The sequence below is a fragment of the Quercus suber genome, unplaced genomic scaffold (assembly GCF_002906115.3).
Source record: "Quercus suber isolate HL8 unplaced genomic scaffold, Cork oak 2.0 scaffold_8, whole genome shotgun sequence".
NCBI lineage: Eukaryota > Viridiplantae > Streptophyta > Magnoliopsida > Fagales > Fagaceae > Quercus > Quercus suber.
Genome location: NW_027069474.1, coordinates 1,276,343 through 1,298,440, shown reverse-complemented (window position 1 = coordinate 1,298,440; position 22,098 = coordinate 1,276,343). Strand labels below are relative to the sequence as shown.

General features: G+C 31.9%; 1 protein-coding gene and 1 pseudogene across 1 annotated transcript; one reads left to right on the top strand and one right to left on the bottom strand.

Annotated features, from left to right (window-relative positions):
* Positions 1-1,260: 1,260 nt before the first annotated feature.
* On the bottom strand, positions 1,261-2,209 carry LOC136068711 (heavy metal-associated isoprenylated plant protein 47-like). Its single transcript, XM_065776235.1, has 3 exons — positions 2,149-2,209; positions 1,924-2,002; positions 1,261-1,835 (listed from the first exon to the last, which is right to left on the bottom strand). The coding sequence occupies exons 1-3, from the start codon at positions 2,152-2,154 to the stop codon at positions 1,555-1,557; spliced, it is 366 nt and encodes a 121-aa protein (XP_065632307.1). The 5' UTR covers positions 2,155-2,209; the 3' UTR covers positions 1,261-1,554.
* A 12,733-nt stretch (positions 2,210-14,942) lies between these two features.
* Positions 14,943-16,198, top strand: LOC136068652 (N6-mAMP deaminase-like; annotated as a pseudogene).
* The last annotated feature ends 5,900 nt before the right edge of the window (positions 16,199-22,098 follow it).

Here is a 22,098-nt window from a genome sequence, read left to right as displayed (position 1 = left end):
CTAGGTTGAGATCTTTCACATCAGAGAGTTTGAAACTTTATTCTTGGACTGGCTTTTTGGGCTTGAAAGACCTGGAATGTTATGGTTGAGTCTAGACCTTGTTCAAAAGGTTGAAGCTGACTGTGATGATGAGTGGTTAATAATTCTCCTTGTCATGCATGATTTTTGTTTTTTTTTTAAAATACACAATAAGCAGACACGATCTTGACCAGGAAGATCTGAAAGTGAACCTTTTCAACGAATAAGTGAATGCTTGATAATTGGAGATACTTTCTCAATACTTTCTCAAATGACCAATTAGCACCTTAATCTGAAAGCACTAAAGTTCAAGAAGTTTCTACAATTTTAGAGGATGATTGAGGAATTCAGATGAACGGTTAAGATTGTAGGATTTGGTAGGTGAGATTAAAGAGTATAGCAAAGGTCCTAAGGATGATTAGTTTTAGTGAAACTTTATAGTAAAGTTCAATTTTGTATGTAAAAAACTGTGATTTTGAAAAGTATGCCGCATTGGTCTTTGATTGTTCAAGACTATTTTCTTGGCTTGGCCGTGTCGTAGGAGTTGGGACAAAAGGGAAAAAAATTTTTATTAGGCCCGTTGGATGGTGTTTGTCTGTCCCTCTCATACGATGGTGGGCCATTCTCATTTGAGAGACAATGGACAACAATTCTTTCGTGAATGTGGGAGCAAAGACCAACGTGATAATTGTTCGTATATGTTGGACTAAAGTCATATACTTCTCATATTTTTGTTTGAGTTTATTTTCTGTTTGTGACTCTAATTCAAGTCTTTTTTAACTCTTTTTTTTTTTTTTAAAATAACATTTTAATCCCGTGTTTTGGATGGAATGAGATGGGAGGAAAGGAGAGAAAAATGATAGTTTATTAAATAGCTTTATGTTAGTTCAAAGGATAATTTGAGGGTTTATTTTTGGGCAAAATTTCATGGGTTTTAAATTAGTGCTTGAATAAGTCTGAAGCATGGTTTATTATATAGCTTTATGTCTGTTCAACTTAAGAGATTTAACCCATCAAAAAAAAATTTAAGAGATTTAACTCTTCTAATCAATACTTTGTGGGGTATTTTTGTGGGTTCTTAATTAGTGCTTAATTAAATCTCAAAGTGTAGTTTATTATATAGCTTTATGTTAGTTCTTAATAGAGATTCAATAAAAGTACAAACTGCAATCATTTGAAACAAGACTATGTATGATAAGATACAACTTTAGTTTGATTTAAAATTAAATTCACCTTTAGTAGGGTTGATCATATAATTATCCCTGTTCTTCCCTAATAAATGTGTGCAGTACATGCATATATAATTACATAGCTTATAACTCTACGATTATGACATGAAAGAAGTTTTTTCACATTTGTGGTTTAACCAATACTTAGAATACTAGGAAAGTCCATATTGCAACAATCAGGACATTACATATATGAAACAAAAAGATGGGGAAATTATCTATTCCCTTCGCACTGAAGCATCAAATTCCTCAACATACATGATTGTTTAAACAAAAAACAAACAGAGCAAAATTCTCAGCTCATAGATCACATGATGGAGCAGAAACTTGGATCAGGATCATAGACTACTTCACAGAACATGGGAACTGGTGGATATTGATGGAACACTAGCGCATGTTCTTCAGGATTATTTGGATTCTTATCCTCCTTTGGCTTTTCTTTCTCCTTCACTTCTTCAACGCTCAAAATGGCAGCACCATAGGAAAGCTTCTTCCTCAACGAGCCGGTCAAGTTAGCGGAGTCCACACCTTCGCCAATCACCACCAAATGATCTTTATCAGACCCTTCTACTGCCACTGAGCTCACACCTGTAGAATCAATGCACATTATATACAAGTTCCTCCTTAGCAATGGTTTCTCAAAAGCCAAAATAAAAATTGAGTGTTTGATGCTAACCATCAGTGTTGCTAGCAATCTTCATGGCCTTGATTCTGCATTTTTCACAGGTCATTTGCACCCGGATAATAATTTTTTGCTACATGCACCATAAAATGAAAGACACAGTACGTAATTAAACTCTAAAATATATCAAAGCTTTTCTTGTTTTATAGAGCTAAAAGTTAAATAAAGCTTCAGAAAATTTGCTTTTGGTGCAATCTTCGTGAAATTTACGAGGTTTACCTTCATGTTTTGGAGGAGGAAAAAGCAACGTAGCGCACTCTATGAGAGAACTCTGATAGGCTTAAGCTGCGTTAACGGAGAGAGAAATTGTAGAACTATATATTTATATAGCTTAGTGGAAAATACACATGCATTAACGTAAGCTCCAATAATACATGAAGTGCTCCAAGAAAAAAACTTCTTTTAAGTATGTGGGTGCTCCGGTTCTTTTCAATATGGCCACTATTTTTGCATTACAACTAAATCATACCACTTTATCAAGTGAATACAGGGTTCAAATTAAATCCGATTATACTTTCGTATCGTGATTAGAAATTAAATTCAATAAGAACATTATATAAAAGATCCTATTATGCCTTCTAATAATATCGCATTAGATTTTTGCAAATAAAATATATATTAAAAGGAAATACGTACACATAATCACATCCCATTAAAACTCTACTACCTCTTATAATCGAAGATTAAAACCCAAACTAAGCTTAATTCTGTTACATGCTGAGATGCTGCTGATCTGAAAAGCCACTGGACTGGACCTATCGTACGTGTCATTTTGGGAACAAATGAATCAAACCCTCTCAAATGAGAAATATTTGGAAAAATACTAGTACACATTCTATATTATTCCTATTATTCACATTCTTTCACATAAGCTTAAAGTGCACTGAAGGCGTGACTTGAAATTCATGATTTCTTAGATGTGTGGGAACCATATGATGGTAAATATGAAACCATGAAGCATAGTTTCTTCATTAGGTTCAGTACAAAAACAATCACCAAGGGCCCATTTAGTATGCAATTTTAAATAAAAATTTTCAGTTTTTAAATACTAAAAATTAATGCAAAAAAAAAAAAAAAATACATGTTTGATAAGAGTGTTTAATTAAGAGTATTTGAGTCACAATTTTCAATTTAAGTTGTTTAAATACTGTATTTTAAAAACACACAAAAATGCGTGACATTTTTTTTTTTTTTTAATTTTTTTATTTCTCTCTGTGAACCCACCCCCCGGCCCACCTGACTTGAAGAGTTTCAAAACCTGATCTTTCTTCCATCTAGCTTCATATTTCTCTTATATTTGTTAACCAATCAAATTGAAATTGGTTTAGGGATTGAACCCAAAACTTGAGATTCTAAAAAAAATATTTCAAAATATCAAAGTGCAATAAAACTCATGCCACCACTAATAACACCACTTTATTATCTATCATTAATATATAACTTGTTATATCAATAATTATGAATTTTTTTTTTTTTTTTTTTTTACAAACTTATTGATTCCAATATGTTGTTATGAATACAAGCTCACTTGTCAACGAAAGCGGAACTATCAAAGGAAAGACTATCTCTGCGTACGCCCCAAAAGGCCCACCCCTTCCATAGAAAAAAATATATCCACAACTTCCTCTCAAGTCTCAGTCCCTCCCACGTTTAATCATCCAATCCACTACAACTATTCTCTCGTATATATTATCAAGAAATAAAAATATTTTCTAATTCCTATATAAGTCTATTTTTTAGAAGTTACATTATCAAATATCTTCTAACAAACTTCCAAATATTATTTATTTTTTAAATTCATTTTCAATAATGCTACAACATTCTATTTTAGCTTTTTAGTATAAACATACCTTTTGAACCATTGGAAGTGAAAGTACGGCAGCAGAAGAAAATGTTGGACATTGTACAATTTTTTAAAGAAAAAATTAGCGTATGTATTGAACATTTAAAACAAAAATTAGACATTATTATTATTATTATTATTTAATTAATTTCAAATGAATTTATTCATTTTTCTAATTTTCTTACTATTATCAAATAACAAGTTTAAATTTCTTATATTTAGATTAATCTTTTGAGATGATATATTTATGACTGTATATTAATTTCTTTTATTTATAACTTTTACTAGCATGAAGTTAATAGAGAAATCATAACATTTGATGTATTCTATCATTCTTAAAAGATTTTGCTAGTGGACATATTTATTCTTTTCAACAACAAGAAGATAATTGGTAACTTTCCTTTTAATATAATATCATATGAGTAGGAATGACCACTGCGTAGGAATGTGGTGGGTTTCCTATTTTCTGTCTCTACTCTGTTTACCGTCCTTATCCTTTTGCCCCCGCCCCATCCTCACTTTGGGGCAGTTTTTTCTTTTTCTTTTTTTTTTTCACCACCCCACCCTAGTTGGCACCCACATACACCTGTCCTACCCCACTCATTATTCTTCTTCTTCTTTTAATAATTTATTAAGGAATCAAGTTTTAACACTACAAAACTATCTAATAATACAACAATTTAAGTCTTAAAAACCATTAAAACAATTCAAACATATATAACAATATAACAACTAAGATTATAAGCAATTTAAATCTTAAACATAAAAACATAAAAGCAATAATACAACACCAAAAAAAAAAAAAAAACATAAATTTAAAGTTTGAAAATTAAAGAATATATATGTCATGTATATAAAAAAAAATCAATAAAAAATATTTTTAATTTTTAAATATAAATGGGGTGGGTCCTAACAACACTCGTACCACCCAAAACCTATTAGAAGGAAGGATTTAATCTTTCTCCTTGCCCCATTTGGTATGCAAATTAGGACAGATTGGATAACCACGGAGACAAACTTAAATAACCATCACTATATATGAGGGTAATTTTATAAAATTACCCTCATATATAGTGAAACTTTGGCACATGGTAGGATTCCTCAGTTTAGGGAAAGGATTTAGTCTTGGTCCTCACCCTAATTGTTATGCAAAGTGAGGCAGCTATTGGGTGCCCACAAGGTAGATTTAAATTTCCATCCCTATATGTGAGGATAATTTTAGTCCAAATATCGGCACTTAACCATGCTTTGCCCCACAAATCACCAAAAATCTACATTGGCACGGTCAAAACTGCCACTAATTGCCGTTCACCACTATTTCAAGATGAAGTTGTCCATAAAAAAAACTTAATATACATTCAAGAAAAATAAATGTAAGCCAACAAATGTTATCGAAAAACACCCCAGAATTTTTTTTTTTTGAGAAATAATTACAACCCCGCAACTCGAACCCTTTCTCTCTTAGACCCCCAAGCACTTTGTGCATCGAAAAACACCCAAGAATTTGAGTTGCGCAACATCGACATTATTTTGAGAGACAACTTAGAGTTTGCTCAATTTAAGTTTACGTTGGAATTTATTAGAAAATAAGTAATTAACTCATAACTTGTCCGGATGTTTTCACCAAGGTCAAACATTTTTAAGATGGTAGAGAGTGGAGAGGAGAAACTGAAAAGATAATAATAATAATAATAATAAAAGACTCGAGGGTTGAAAATATATGACAAAATATTAAGAGAAACTTGGACCGTTTCAAAAAATAAAAAATGATGATCATGTATATATTGTTTTAATTAGTCCGTCATCGAGAAACTTGTACCTTGTCTAATTAATTGATCATGACATGTATCACTGTACACAGGACATATCTAAGTCCTAATTTCTAAAAGATCACATGACAAATAATATTTAAAAATCATAAAGAAGAAAGTGGACCTCTTATTCCATATCTGAAAGCTTGATTGTTCAAAACAAACAAGATGGGGTCTCTAACTTTTGCAAAGTCCCAAAAAAAAAAATATATATATATATATATATATATTCCCCAATATTGTTTCACGAATGCGATATCTCGGTAGGTAATGTTAATAAAATAATAGGAATGCCACTCGAGGAAGTTGACATGCATGTATATATAGTTTATTTTTGGAATCAGAAGGTTGTATTCAAGGAATATTACAGATGCATATATACATATAAGAGTATGTGATTGCAGAGAGAGATAGAGAGAGAGAGAGAGAGAGAGATTCTTGGTCCGATTTCTCTTTTAAAATTTTGAATAGAATATATCATTTCATCAAATATATTTTTATTTTCATTTCCATTTTATAAATATTTTTTACATCTTTAAAATCTACCAATATGAATGTTAGAATTTATGAGATCTAATTTTTTTTGCTTTTAGTTTTATGGGAGAGCTCATACTTTTTGGAGGGTGAAGCGCAAAAAGTAAATTCTAATTATATTTATAAAAGGATTAATAAATTATATATTATATAATAAATGTTGAGTTCTAGAAGCTATGGTTCATTAAACTAGCTATCTTTTTTATGTAATGAATTTATACACTATTATTAATTACTTATGAAAATAGTTTAGTTTATAAGAAACGCTATTACCAATATATTGTGGCTTGATAAGAAATTTTACTTTTAAGTAAAATTTCAAGATATGGAATTGGTATTACATGTTTACTAGATTTCTATTAATTAAATTCAATAAATTTACAATAACATATAATTAAATTATTAAGATAGTTTTAATAATATTATAATTGAATTATGGTAAGTCATAGAGCATTTTATAGAAGAAAAATATTAAAATTACTATCAATTTTACAATAAAAACTTACAAACTAATATGACAACGAATTAATGTGATTGGTGTGTGTATGTGTGTGTGTGTTTTGGATTGATGTGCTTGACATTTTTCTTGTTGAGAGGTGATTTTGAGAGCTTAAAATGTTGTTTAGATCTTTGGTTGTGTAGCATACTTGATTACATTCATATTTGTGTTTTTCTCTTCTTAAAAAATTGTTTTTAAGCAATCTCGACAGTTGTTGGACACCTCTCGACAGCTAGGCTATCTATCGAGCCCTTTTAGAATCTTTTTATTGCATTCTCGATAGCTTCTCGATAGCTACTTGATCCATCGAGGAACTTTTTGGATGCTTGATGGATGCTTGATAGTTTCTCGATCCATCGAGCCCCTTTTGCTGTGGACACCTCTCGATAGATTCTCAATAGCTCTTCGATAGCTAATTCACGCGTTTTAAAGCTCAACACCTCTTAATCCATCGAGCCTTATGATTTTCTATATATAGGGTCAGCACGAATTTCTCTCATTTCTCCCCAATCTCTCTCTACAGAATAGTGTCTCTCCCTTTCCCAAAACACTTCTCTTCACACTCTTCATCTTCCCCACTCATTCTTCGGTTTGATCTATGCATTTTTACTCTGGTATGATCTTCTTTCTATCTTTTTATCATACATATCATGCATTCTGACCTAACTTTGGGGGTTTTGAAAATTTTTGGGGTTTTTCAAAATTGATGAAGTTTTTGTGAAATTTTTAGGATGGGCTTTGCTTAAATGAGTTTAAAGCATCATGCATTGTATCACATTTGCATTATAACAATGTTTCATGCATTTTAGATGTGTGTTTACTTTGTTTCAATGATGTGTGCTGGTAGGTTTGGATTGGGCTGAGCCCATGATGTTTTAAAGTTTGCATGTCATATGTTCATGCATACATACCTTCATTTTTCCTTATTTTGATATTGATTTGTGTTGGTGCTTTTCTGAGTCTCTCTCTCTCTCTCTCTCTCTCTCTCTCTCTCAGTTAGTTGCTCTATGGCACCTAAATGAAAATCCACTCCATCTCAGAATGCTCTCCGTTCTGGGGCATCTTCCTCTAATCCTACCCCCTCCCATGTCAGGTTCCATGATGAGAAGGCCAAGTCGGACTTCTCGGAGAACTTTTCACAACGCAACATTCATTTAGAACGCCAAGTCGTTCTATTGAATTTTTCTGATACTAATCTTTCCACTGTCATCTACAATCGGGGTTGGGAGTCACTATGTAGCATCCTAGTCACTTGTCCCTCTGTGATCATAGAGGATTTTTATTTTAATATGCACGGATTTGATGCTATAGTACCTCATTTTATTACTCGTGTTCGAGGTACACACATCATAATTACTCTAGATATTGTATCCAAGGTACTACATGTTCCTAGGGTAGCACATCCTGACTATCCTAGCTACAATCATCTGAAGACTGTGTCCAAAGACGAACTCTCATCTCTATTTTGTGAGACACCTTCATCTTGGGGTGACCGTCAAAACACCCCTTGCTTGGGTTTTGCAAAAGGTTCGAGATTCCTTAACATGGTGATGACATTTGTTCTCCATCCATTGTCTTACTATAACTCCATCACAGAGCCTTGTGCTCAATTTGTGTTATCCCTTTTTGAAGGGCTTCCTATTGATTTTCCTTCTCACTTCATTCTATCCCTTATAGATATCTATACGAATACGGCGACTCGTGATAAGCTCATTTTTCCTTCGGCTATCACGCAGATCCTTCGCCATTTTTCTGTCTCCTATCTAGAGTCTACACACTTTTCTATTATGTGTGCCATAGCCATTACTACCGTTCGATGGAGCGAGGCCTAGCTTCGATAGAAGCAGCCACAAACAGAGACAACAGGTCCTTCAGCTTCTTCCACTCCTTCCACATCCTCACCTTCTTCATTGATAGATGGAGTGACCCTCGAGGTGGTCATGGCGCAACTGCAGTGCATGGATGCTCGCCTTGACACACTCAGTGATGAGTTGTGTTAGGTGAACACCCGTGTCGACCGTATTGCTAGACGGTAGGCTTGCCTTGGTGGTTTCGTGGAGTCTCTCTCTCCTTCTCCAGAGGCATTTGAGGATGAAGACGATGATGGTGACTCCGACGACGATGAGGATAATGAGGATGAGGATGCTAGCCCGCTCAGTAATGATGAGATGTCTACTTGATTTACTTACAATTTGTCATTTGTGACAAAAAGGAGAAGTAATTTTGATATGAGAGTAATCATATACATAGGGGGAGAGTTTGTATAGGAGATTTTTGTTAAGGGGAGTGTCTATTTTTTTCAAGGGATGTAGTGAGGACTTATGTATTTTTTTTCTTTTCTTCTTTTAGAGATACATTGGTCTTACATTGTGATCGCAAATCTTGTACTTATGATGTTATATATATGATGAGGTTGTTATTACAGTTCTTTCACCTATCTTTGCATGTGTTGTTTCTTTTCTCTTTTTATACACATGCTTCTTATATATTGTATGCAATCTTTTATTTATGTTTCACACTAAGATGCCGTGATGAGTTTTGTTTAAAGTGTTTAAGAAATACAGGTTGTCAAAGTCTTCTTGCCATGAACTCTCTTCTTGCAAAGTTTTTCAAGAGTTTGTGTTAGGATAGAGTTTAATGTATTCAACAAGTGAGTATGAGTTGAGTGATTTATGACTTCTCTCCTATGTTTATTTGTTTGTTGTGGTTTTTTCACAAATTGTCATATGTCATAACAATGATTCACATATGTTATAACAAGTTCAATTGGGTATTGGCATAAGGGTTCAACTATATGTTGGTATAAGGTACTGGGATTCCTTTACTTATAACCGCTTATTGTGATAATAGTGAATTCTTGGAAGTGGTGACCTTAAAATCATCCGGTGGGCTTTTTGCCGTGTAGGTTTTCTCCATTCGTAAACAAATCACCATGTCAATTTATTTTTCGCTGCATTTTAACTTAGTTGGTGATTTGTTTGTGCTACCACGCTTATTGCATGAAAATTGAATTAATTAAGTAACTTGGCTAATTAATTGATTAATTCATCACAAGGAGTCAATACATTCTTGACCTATCACATAGAATTGGAGTTGGGTTGTCTTCTTTTTTCTCAGGTTTCTTCTCAGCACTACTTACTTCCAATTTTTGCACACTCTCTATGGTGGCATAGCCAAACTTCTTCCTCAATGAGTGGGTCAAACTAGTTGAATCAACTCCATCTCCAATCACTACAACTTGACTTTTATCTGCTCCTTCGATTGCTACTGAGGTCACACACCTATTTGAAAATTGTTAAAATAATAGTTAAATGATCGTATTCACTATTTCTAGTTCCCTAAACTATATATTGGATAAATTGATAATTTGTCATTATGTTAGAGCATGTGGTTTTGAGTTTAAACTATTTCTAGGCTCTACCTTCCATATAATTATAAAAAGCTAAAAGTCTCATGTGTTGACCCCTATATATTAAGAGAAAATTTAGGCTCATGTCTGAGTAAGAGTGTTAAAATAATGATTAAATGATTAAATTCACATATTTCTAACTATTATCATATAGCCTAGAATGCAGTTTTCAAAAGCAAAAGATATTCCAAGTTTGATACGCAGTTACACACCTTCTGCCACAACAGCAATCTTCATGCATGAGCTTGGTTCTACATTTCTCGCAATTCATTTGCACCTTCATTGCTATCTTTTGCTGCACCATTGGATATGCATAACATATAATGCATTAGTATCTTTTAACTGGAATAAAATATAAAAAGAGAAAAGAAAAACCGTTTTCTTTAGTGTTAAATACTCAAAACATACTTTCATTTCATTGATACGTGTAGCATGTTTTAGGAGTAAAAATCGAAAATGTGATTACTTTCATGTTTGATAGTTTGAAACAAATTGCAAGTAATAAGAGAATCCCTAGATATGATGTGAATTTAATAGTATTATGTGTGGTCAAAAACAATTTTAAGCTATGCGTTGGAGCAAATTAAAAAGATTTGAAAACGGTAAAAGAAAACCAAAGCTATTATTAGAGACATTATTATATTGATTCAATTTTAAATGTATAAAACCGATTTCATCGTTTGACTTGAATGACCATTTAATCAAAATTATGAGTTTTGTAAAAAAAATTCCAACATATAGTGTAAAAGTAAAACCATTATATTTATATTTGTTCTTTATTCATTTTTCCTGAAGCACAAACCCAATACTCATGGTGGACAATATGTTTTAAGAAACATTGAAGTTTTTTTTTTTTTTTTTTTTTTTTTTTTTTTTTTGAGAAGAAACTTTGAAGTTTAAATAAAAATTTTAGCTTTGAAACCCCTCACGAGCAAAAACACTATGTTTGGTAACTTTGGTTAAATCATAAATGAGAAGGGAAGGGAGGTGGGGAAAGGAGAGGGAAGGGAAGAGAAATGTTTGGTGAAACTCACTATTCTTTCTCATTTTCCTCCCAATTAATAGTGGGCCTAGGTAGTTCTATATCTTTCATTCAAAAAAAAAAAATAGTGGCCTAGGAAAAAAACAACTCCCTCTTCTCTTTTCTTTTCTTTTCTTTTCTTTTCTTATTGAGTTTGTTAGGAAGATATCAATCGTTTTCTAATATAGAACTAAACTACAATCGTTTGCATTATGATTTGTAAATATACAACTAAACTGCAAGTAGCTTAGAGTAGCTTAGTTTCAGAATAATTTAGACAGATACAAAACGACTGCCGTTTGTACATTTAGGCTAAATGTGTTGTTAGTTTCTATTCCACGTGTATGGCTTAGATTAGTTAGGAAGTTAGTTATTTCTGTTTCAATTCTTCCCAACTTTCCCGCCTTTGTTCTACCTATATAAAGAACAGAGCATTGTAAACTTATCAAGGAATTCATTTCTACAAGTTTTACATTTGTCTTTCTCTCTCTGAGTTTTCATTTCTCCATTGATGCAATTGTGAAGCTTGTATAGAATTCAACATTTCTTTTCACTATAATTCCCTTCAACCAACGAATAATTCCTTACCTCCCATTATTTTCCTTCCTCCTATTTCCTTTCCATCTTTCTCCACTCAATCCAAACATAAACACAATGTAATATGTTCCAAATGGGCATGGACACAATTCTAACTCCTCTACCTAGGCCGCCATCATCCCAGCCTTAGATTTTACTAGCACAAGACAATATTATAAAAAGCGTAAGTTCACGTACTTGGCAATAATTGAATGATTTTTGAAATATCTTATATATTTTATATTAATCTTGGAAATAAATAAATGAAAAATTTGAAGGTTACAACTCCACTGATCAATATTTTTTATATTAAATTTGAATTTTTACAAATTTACCATTAAATTACATTTTCTTCTTCCTTCATGCTTGTAAAATTTTTAGAAAATCAAAGATCAATAACTATGTTATCAATCAAATATTTAAATTTCAAATTTGTAACCAAACTTTGTTCATAAATTAAGATAGAGGAGCATGTCTCTGGGATGAGTTTGGGTTTTCAAAGATATATTGGACATGTCTTAGATAGAGTTTTTAAAATTTAATGTTTTTTCAACAGGTACAATATATAAACATTTAAATTGTTTAATATGGTTTTTCCCATCCCAAACTCTTTTAATGGTTGAGTTTTGGTTTAATAAATAATTTTTTTGTCCTAAATTAACTCGTCACCATTTTCTATAAATTAGGTTGTTATATGTGCTTATGTATAACAATAGTAATGATGAGGTAGTTTTATCTTGTTTTAAAAACCAAACCGGACTAGCCAATTCAACCAGGAACCTAGCACCAAGCTGATCTTGTAAAACCAATAAAATCTAGTTAAAAAGGGATAAAACAAGAATTGAGACCAAAAACTGATTCCTTGATCGTACTAGTTTTTAAGACCAAGAGTTTTATCTAAGTGAGTGACATGATCATCTTGATTTTCATGGTAAGTTTCTGTTTGGCATCAGCTTCAACTTTTAGCTTTTAACTTTTATCTTTTATGTATATTTTTTTAAACCTTCATTTTTTTTTCCAATTTTCTCACTTTTTTTTCAAGGTACAAATATACTTTAATACACTTTCAATAAAAAAATTTCAACAAAAACTAGATAAGCTATTCCCAAACGAATACTAAATATTACAAATGGTTCACTTGACACCAAAGTAAAAAAATTAAAATGTACACTAGGCACAAAAGTATTTTATTACTAAAATCTAACTTAGGTTCAACCTGAATTATAATTGTGCCTCAACTTTAATATATTAATATAATATGATTTTATTCAACTAATGAGAGCTACAGTTTTCTCAAAAAAAAAAAAAAATGAGAGCTTATAGCAATTACCAGTTTTTTTTTTTTTTTTTTATTATTGAAATAAAACTAAGAAGCATCATGAATTACAAAAGGTAGAACCTCATGAGGAACATCTTCAAGCCAGACCTGAAAATAAGACCTATATCAATAAAATTAACCACTTAAAAAATAAATAAATAAACCTTAGGTGGAGCTTGTACCTTAAATGTATTAAATGGACCGTATTTATGTGTGTATTATTCCACATTGTTAGGAAGAAGAAACTGGATGATAATTGTGCAAACTTCTCAGAGCATTCACATCAATTTATACAAAAATTATTATCTATTTTAAAATAAAAACCTGTTTTTTATATTTTAACTAGTCATTTTTCAAAATACCCACATCTGATTATTGTGAAACACCAAAAAAAAAAAAAAATCATAAAATGGTTTTGCATAAGCTACAATGCTCTCCTACATTTGGACAAGCACTATAGCAAAATCCTATTTTGCATAACTAGTTTATGATTTGATGCAAGTGATTTTTGGGATTCATTAGCTATATTTTGGGTTTTATGCTATTTTAGCATAATTGTTGTCCTGACTTTCCCTATTCTTCTCAATTTACTCGGCCCAAAAAAAAAAAAAAAGGAAGAAGAATGTAGTTTGACAGTGGAGGGCTTAGCCCCCACCCTAAGTTTCATACATGGATGATGGATGCGTCAGGTCCAATCAAACTCTTTTGAAAAATAATGACAGACTGCTCATTCTGTGATCTACTTGGGCCCAATTGAGCTTCATTTGGGCCCTATTGTGTCTGTTACTATATGTTAACTTTTCTTCTCCTTTTCTTGTTAACATAATTTGGGCGTAGTCCAAAGCTGATCCAAAACCTCACGGCCTTCATCCAACGTATCATCCTCTTTTTCTTTTCTTTTTTTTTTTATTTTTTTTTTTATTTTTTTTATTTAGACGGGTAGAAATCCCTAGCTTTTGTTGAAGAAAATATCCTTCACTTTTGATCAAATGGGAAGTTAGAAGGAGAATTGAAGGGAATGGCTAGCTTACTAATTCTGTCCAAAGCAGAGTTTTGTGTTGTGTTTTGGGGAATTTCTTTAGATGTTCTTAAATCCTCTTCTCTTAATTCTTTCTCTATTTCCCTTATTGTGGCTTAGTGATTGTTTTCCTTGTATGATTAAGTTCTGGTGTTCAATGGTGTTCCAGTTTTGCTATTAGGTGTTGTTACTTGAACTTTCTTACTCTTTTCATTTTATGCAATACAATCTTTTCATTCATCCCAAAAAAAAAAAAAAACAGATAGAAATTTTTACATTAATATTGAACCCTCCTCCTCAAACCCCCCCCAAGTACTTAGTGCATGGAAAAGTACCATTTCACCTACAACAAATCATCCATGAGCAATGTTAAAGACCCAAACTTTTTCATATTATTGAAGTGGTAAGTTATAATTTGAGTAAAATTGCTTTTATATGGGTCCATTATTGATTCAATTTTTGTTAACATTAATCACAACATGTCATAGGGATGAAGAAAAAAAGTATCACTAAACTTATTTGACTCCCACCTAGAAAACAATGAGGGTTTCTAGTGTGAATGAGAGTTTCATATGCCTAAAATTATTTTCAGAATTATAGTCATGTTATTATTGTACATCTTATTTTGGACCAAATGTGAAAATTTCCATAACATATTTCTGTATACTTTATAGTTTCCTTTATTATATTTTAAACCAAATTCATAATTGGTAGTAATATAATGTATAATGTTGTCACATTGTTTTCATCTGTTCTATCCAAAAATTAAAAACATTGTTTTCATCTGGTGTAGTTTAAACCATACAACCACTGTGACATGGTTTCCACAATTTCCACGATTTAAAGTTTTGATAACTATTTAGCTTAAGGGGCCCAGGAGAAGAGACTTTCAGCCCAAAAACACACAGAGTCAACCAAACACGAATCCAACTAGATATCATCGTATCATTGTTGTCAAGTGGAACTAGACGCAAACAGAACTGAGTGAGATAAGAACAAAAGGCAGAGAAAGGAAGAGAGAAAGAGAGCGAGAGAGAGAGAGAGAGAGAGAGAGGCAAAGAGAAACATGGAGTGGTGTGTTTCATTGCCAAAGGTAGAACTACATGCTCACCTCAATGGATCCATTAGAGACTCCACACTGTTGTAAGCTTTCCATGTCTCTTTCTTGGGGCTAAAATGTTTAAGTTTTTGCTTTGTTTATTGGTTGAAGAAGAACGTTTGCTTCATTAAAAGTGTTTTATTTATACTGACTGAGGTGTTGTTTTCTTACAGAGAACTTGCTCGAGTACTGGGGGAAAGGGTGTCATAGTTTTCTCAGATGTGGAACATGTTATCTTGAAAAGTATGCTCATTACCCTTGTTTTTGTTTGGTTGCTTAGAAAAATTAGGAAAGAAATGAAATTCAACTCTTTGCTCTCATATCATTATTTGGTACTTAAATAATGGAAAGCCTCAACTTGATTGTGCTAAGTACAGCCTCTTGGCTTAGTTGAGGTGGGGTTTCGATGTTTGATAAAAAAAAGTTTGCTTCTTTTTGTTTTTTTAGTTGTCTGACTCCTGTGTCTCCTTTGGAAGTGTAATTATAATATTATTGAATCTTCACATTGGAAACTTTATACATTCTTTGATTCAGATGACCGTTCTCTAACTGAAGTGTTCAATTGTTTGATCTGATCCACATTCTTACTACTGACCACACAACTGTGAAAAGAATCACCCAAGAAGTATGAAACTTCCCTATACATGAAAAAACTTTAACTCCAATTCTGTACATTGATGTAAAAATTTTTTTTTTTTTTGGGCCAAGGACAGGTTATTGAAGATTTTGCCTCTGAAAATGTGGTATACCTGGAGTTAAGAACTACTCCAAAGGTACTTCAATGAAGTCCTAAGAGTGTTTTTTTTTTTTTTTTTGGTTGGGGGGGTAATTTACTCCTATTAAGACAATATGCAGATTTCATTGATTAACTTTTTTGCAGAGAAATGATTCTATAGGAATGACCAAACGTTCTTATATGGAAGCGGTAATGGAAGGTCTAAGGGCTGTCAGTACAGTTGATGTTGCTTTTGCACCTCATAATGTGGATGCTGGAAGTCTTAGGGAATCACTACCCATAAATGATGCATGTGACGGAAAAAGAAAAAAGATATATGTTCAGCTTCTTTTGAACATTGACCGTCGGGAGTCCACTGCANATTGTGAATGCATATATATAGATGATCATCTCCATTGTAATTAATTTAAGACTTGTATTCTGAAATATAACAATTGAAGAAGTTTTGCAACTATTCTCTCTCTCTGTTTTTCTCTCTTTTCTCTGCTTTTCATTTCTTGAGTTTCTGTGATAACTCTATAGAGATTGAGAGAGCTTTTCAGTTTTCCAGAGACTGAGTCAATCCCATGCATTACATTGCAGTTTCGAAGTCAATAATTTCCTCTCTAAGCAACTTAATTATATATAAAATGTACTATATTATATATTCATTTATCCTATTCTTATTTGTAATTATTTATGTATCTATGCTCTTGTGTTACTCTAATTTTTCATTCGTTCAGTTCTATCCCTCTCATTTTTATTATTATTATATTGGCAGAAAACTTAGACAGTGGTCGAGGCCTATTGTTACCATTATACACAGAATGCTGATAGATCCTCTTACTTATTTGCTGTCCAGAAGTGTAAGCATATTGTCGAAAGGTAAAATGATGAAAAAAATGTCCACATTCACAATTAGACTCGTTTATATCCACTAATACAAATATTCACAATTAATGAAGAAATGTTCACTTTAAAATGATGAAAAAAATGTCTATATTTAAAACATGAAAAATGAATGTAAAAAATGGAATTCAAGGTTGTGATCTATGTCGTTTTTCATCCAATTTTCTTTGCATAGACTTCCATTATTTATTAAAATTTGCTGTTTAGACTAATATTCTCTTGTTATAATTTTCAAATTAAAATTTAGAAAAAGGTCAAATAAATTATAGGATGTTTCCTAGAGTTTATGGTATTAATTTATGTAATTTTCACAAATTTACTATTGATTCACAAGGGCTGCTCTGGTATTATCTCCCGTAACCCAATTTTTGTAATAGATCTAAGATGACTAAAACCTCACAAAAAAATTAAGGTACGCAAAAACCTATGTAAAATAATAATAAGATTGAAACATTTGTCATCACTACTCACTATCAATCTTCAAGCTGGGTTTGCTAATAAAAATTAAAGCTATTTTTATTTTGATAATTCGATTGCTGGTTTGAGAGATTTGAATTTTGAATATATTTTTAAGAAAAATATCAAGAGGTACAAGTTGAACTACATGCTTCTTGGCTAAAACTAAATTTAATAAATATATATATATAGAGAGAGAGAGAGAGAGAGAGAGAGGAGCATGTAAAAAAGTAATTTAAAAAAAAAAAAAAAGTAGGCACAATCTTTATATGTTTTAAGATAATGCTTGACTATTAATAACTCTAGAATCAATTTTTTTTTTTTAATTTAAAAATGATATAAATAATTAAATTGTTTTTAATAAATGATGAGCTGACAAGTTTTTAATAAAAAATTATTAAAGATGCTTGTAAAAATTAAATGAGAATTAATAACAATTTGTCAACATTGGAGAAAAAAAAAATCGTATCTATATATAGCATTACTTGCTATAACCAAATTGGTTCAAACTTTTAGGAAAAAGCTTTTCTAGAGTCAAAATTATGCAAGAGGCCCATGCCAGTTTCCAATCTTCCAATTCACAATTTATGAATTGGAAGATTGGAAACTGGGCCTCTTGCATATGTGAAAACTAATCTCTTTTAGGAAGACTGAGGAATATCGTAGAAGTTTCAGCATTTGGTAGGAAGATAAAAGTTAATGCTTTTTGAAGAAGCTTTATATGTAAAGTTTTTTTTTTTAAGTAAAAAGTAGTTCTGACTTGAAGTCTGCATGTTGGCCTTCAATTGTTCAATGTTACTTTCCTGGCTGCGTAGGTGAATGCATGTGGGGGCAGTTGTCTAAGGCGATGTTTTTGTTTGTTAGCTTCTTCATCCATCCAACTTTTCTTCAATAACTAATGTTATGGACGAGTGGGGAGACAAAGGATAGAATACTAAATAGTCATTAATTGACTCCTCTCATCTATTTAAATTACTTAACAAATTAAAAAGAAAGCCCTTTTAAAAATAAAAATAAAAAATTGCATTTTTTTTTATATGTAATTTGATAATTTCAACAATAGAATAGATATGGTAGAGGTAATTTGAATTCTGAACGTTTTTTCTAAAACACACGAGAATATCATTTGAGTTATAAGTTTTTGTAGATTTTATGACATATTATTAAGGAAAGAAAGTTAGATGTTGATTTTCGGGTGGGCTTGGGGATTATACCATTGTGTAACTCTTGTCACTCATTTATTTTAGGACTTTTGAAGGTGTTATTGATGAGCAAAGCAAGGAGTATGCATTTAGCTATATTGATACAAGGTTGGATATGTTGAAAGAATGAGCAGTAATGTTTGATGCATGAATTTTTTTAATCTGAAGCTGTGTTGGTTGTAGGAGATGATGAGTTAGAAGACATGTTTGGCTTAGGTTACGTTTTAGCTTAGATTATGGCTTTGATGCCATGAATAAAAGTGTTAAACTGGAGGCTAAGAGATTATTCTTGACTTGCAATCCATCATGGCTAAAATATTGGATGTAATTGAGAGAATGATCTTGTAGTGGAAGCACCTCTTGGCAATAAGAATAAGCTTAAAGATGGTGCAAATGGTCTATTAATTAATTAGTGCTCCAGACCTTTTGAATCTTTTGAATATTATATCATACAAATAATACGGAAATATAAAGAATACACGATATGATGACTTAGGAAAACCTAACGCGGTAAAAATTTGGAAAGGATTTAACCTAGCTATCCTCAAGGTAAAAACAGATCCACTATGAAAGAATTAAAGTTCTTACATAGAACTTAGACATTAACATCCTATTGCTACCTCGAGTAGAAAACTTACTATCATGGGCGTGACAGTTCGAGTCCATGGACTACTTCTTTCTTTGATCTATAGCAACCATAATTCTTCTACTTGTGACTTTGAGACACCTCTCAAAGATTTCAAACTTCTTTAAAGTTCTTTATGTAGCAAAGCATCATCAAGTTATTAACGTGAATCTTGATCTTGATAACTCTATGCGTGTGTATAAAGGTAACACCTCTCAGATCTCACAGAAGATTCAACAGACAACTCTTCAAAGACTTTTAAAGCGTAGCTAGGGTTTTTCCTTTTATACTTAAAATAAACACTTAACCCTACACATCATATGAGCTTGGGCTGAATTGGAATTTCTACTAAAATTAAATTTGCATGAATTTCAATCGATCGAATCTAATTTTCAATCGATCAAGCCTTGCAGATTTGCAGATTTTGTCCAATAAATCTTGTAATCACTTGATTTCAATGTTACATTAAATCACACTTTGAGCAAGCCTAACCTAGACTCTATGTTTTGATCATGGTTTGCCAATATAATAATATTGAAGTTCTAATACATTAGTTTCTAAAGTCTTAGAACCTAACATCTTTTAACACAACGAGCTAAACTTACAATCATGATGGCAAAAAGTGAGGGCTTTGAGTTCATAAAATATAATAAGTGGGTTTATCTATTTCTTCTGCACATGAAGCATAAAATCTTCAACAGACATGACATATACCCATGAACTACTAATTTATTTCACCAATTGAAAAAATTTTAAGGTCACCTAACAAGAATTGTAATCTAACACGACCCATTTTCTAACGCATAGAATGAACATAATACAAAATACAAAAAATTGGACCTAGGTTGCAAAAATCAATAAAACGTTGGTCACATGATGGAGCAGGAACTTGGACTCGGATCATAGACTACTACTTCACAGAGCCTGGAAATGGTGGATAACTGTTGTAATGGTACAATTCGGAATCTCTGGCTTCTCATCATTCGATTCTTCTTCTTCATTGGGCTTCATTTCTTCCACGCTCAAATATGGATGCATAGCAAAGCTTCTTCCTTAACAAGTAGGTCAACTTGGCCGAGTCAACGTCTTCACCAACTACAACCAACTGATCTTTATCTGACCCTTCTAATGCCACAGATATCACACCTATAGAATAATGAACGTTTATGCGTTTATGCATTTGGATGAGTTTATTTTCATCATTTATTTATTTATTATTCTAAAGTACATTACAATTGCACCTTAAAAAACGTGATGCTTAAAAAATCTGTACATTCTGTTTTAAAGTGAAAATAAGTTCATCTAAAAAAACCATAACTATAGTTTCACAAAGCCAAAAAGAACTTAGGAGTGTTTGATGCTAACCGCGAGTTTTGCAGCAATCTTCATGGCCTTGGTTCTGCATTTGTTGCAAGTCATTTGCACACTTGATAACTATTTTTTGCTACACAATAAGATTAATTAAAAAAAACAGTGTAATTAATAATTCTAAAATATATACTAAAGCTTTTGTTGTTTTCTAGAGATTTTGTAATTAGCGAGGTTACTATTCATATTTTATAAGAGGGGACAACAAGCAACTCCGTATAGAGAACTTTGGTCGGCTTAATCTGTGTTAATGGAGGAAGAAATTGTAGGTCATATTTTATAGCTTGGTATACAATATACTTTGTTAATCCGAATGGCACTTGTTGATCCCCAATACTCATATTGCGTGCGTATGTACGTGTTCAGATCCATTCTCAAAAAAAATGTATTTTTTTTTTTTTTTTATATATACAAGATAGAATTTCTCTCTATTCTAATCTAAGTGTATATGTGTGTAAAGATCCTCTTAGAGACTTGAACCCCGACCCTTACCTCCACACCCACAACAGGGGCGTAGCCAGAAAATTTTGCTTTGGAGGGGGGTGGGGGGGGGGGCAAGGTAAAACTATCATTTTGATTTGCAATTCAAAAAAAAAAAAAAAAACTCAAGTACAATATATTTATAACACAAGATTTTTGATAGATTTTTTTGGTCTATGTAATTCTATAGCACTCAAATATCAAAATACTAACAAGTTAATCGACCAATTGAGCATCTTAAGTCTTTTTTTCTTGAGTTTCTCCTATTCTTTTGAAAAACCATAAGTCCATAACATTCATAGAAATCAAATATAAGTATACAACAAACTGCAGAAGAAGAAGAAAAAGAAGAAGTTGGTATTTCTCAATATTTGCTTAGCTTTAAATAAGAAAACTCTTTGTTAAGGAAGAGGGAGAAACTACTGAAAATGTGATTATGTGAGAGCATCCCATGGAAGAGTTAATGAAGAGTAACTAAAGAGAGAGCACCAAGTGATGAGGAGAGTTTTTTCAGTGGTTTTTAAGTGGAAAGGAATATTGTAATAGTTTTGAGAAAGTGAAAAACTTAAGTACAATATTGTAAGTGTAATTCATTAGGTTCTTCAATTAAATTCAAGCACATGTTTAACATGACCAATAAAATACAAATAATGTTATTATTTTTAAGGACAATTAAATTCAATACATATGATTTTAACTAGGTAATCTGATGTACTACACCTCATTTTTATCCCTTCACAAAAATTGAATAACTAAAAACTAAAAAAATATGGATGTGGCTATCATGATTTAGAGAAGAATGGAAAAGACAAAAGGAGTTAATTTTATGATTGCACAGTTGGGATTTGGGTGGGGAAGAATTTTATGAGTGATGTGTTGGAGGGAGGGCCAATCTTTTAATCTTGTGGGGGCCAACCCTTAACTCAAAATGATTCTAGCCTAGTTTTACCTATAATTAGAGAGGGTTTAAAAAATTTTGGAGGGGCCATGGTCCCTCCAATGCATAAAGTGGCTTTGCCCCTGCCCACAAGTATTTATATTTGTGGAGTGACCACCGCACCAAGAATGCGTAGTGGTAAAAAAAAAAGTATTATTAAGTTTATGAATAGCATTTTTCATAATTGTTTTTGTTTTGAGTTGACATATATATTGTTCGTTATGAGTCAACATTGTTTATTGTAATCTATATATATAATAATAGGTGAAGCAGAGAGAAAATCCAATTAGATTTCAATTGGATTCTCAATTTTGCACCACTTGTCCTAACCAAACCTCAAAAAAAAAAA

What these genes read in the sequence shown, in the direction of transcription:
- LOC136068711 (XM_065776235.1), bottom strand. An exon ending in GATTGCTAGCAACACTGATG is followed by an intron (nt 1,836 to 1,923) that starts GTTAGCATCAAA and finishes TTGATTCTACAG; the next exon opens with GTGTGAGCTCAGTGGCAGTA.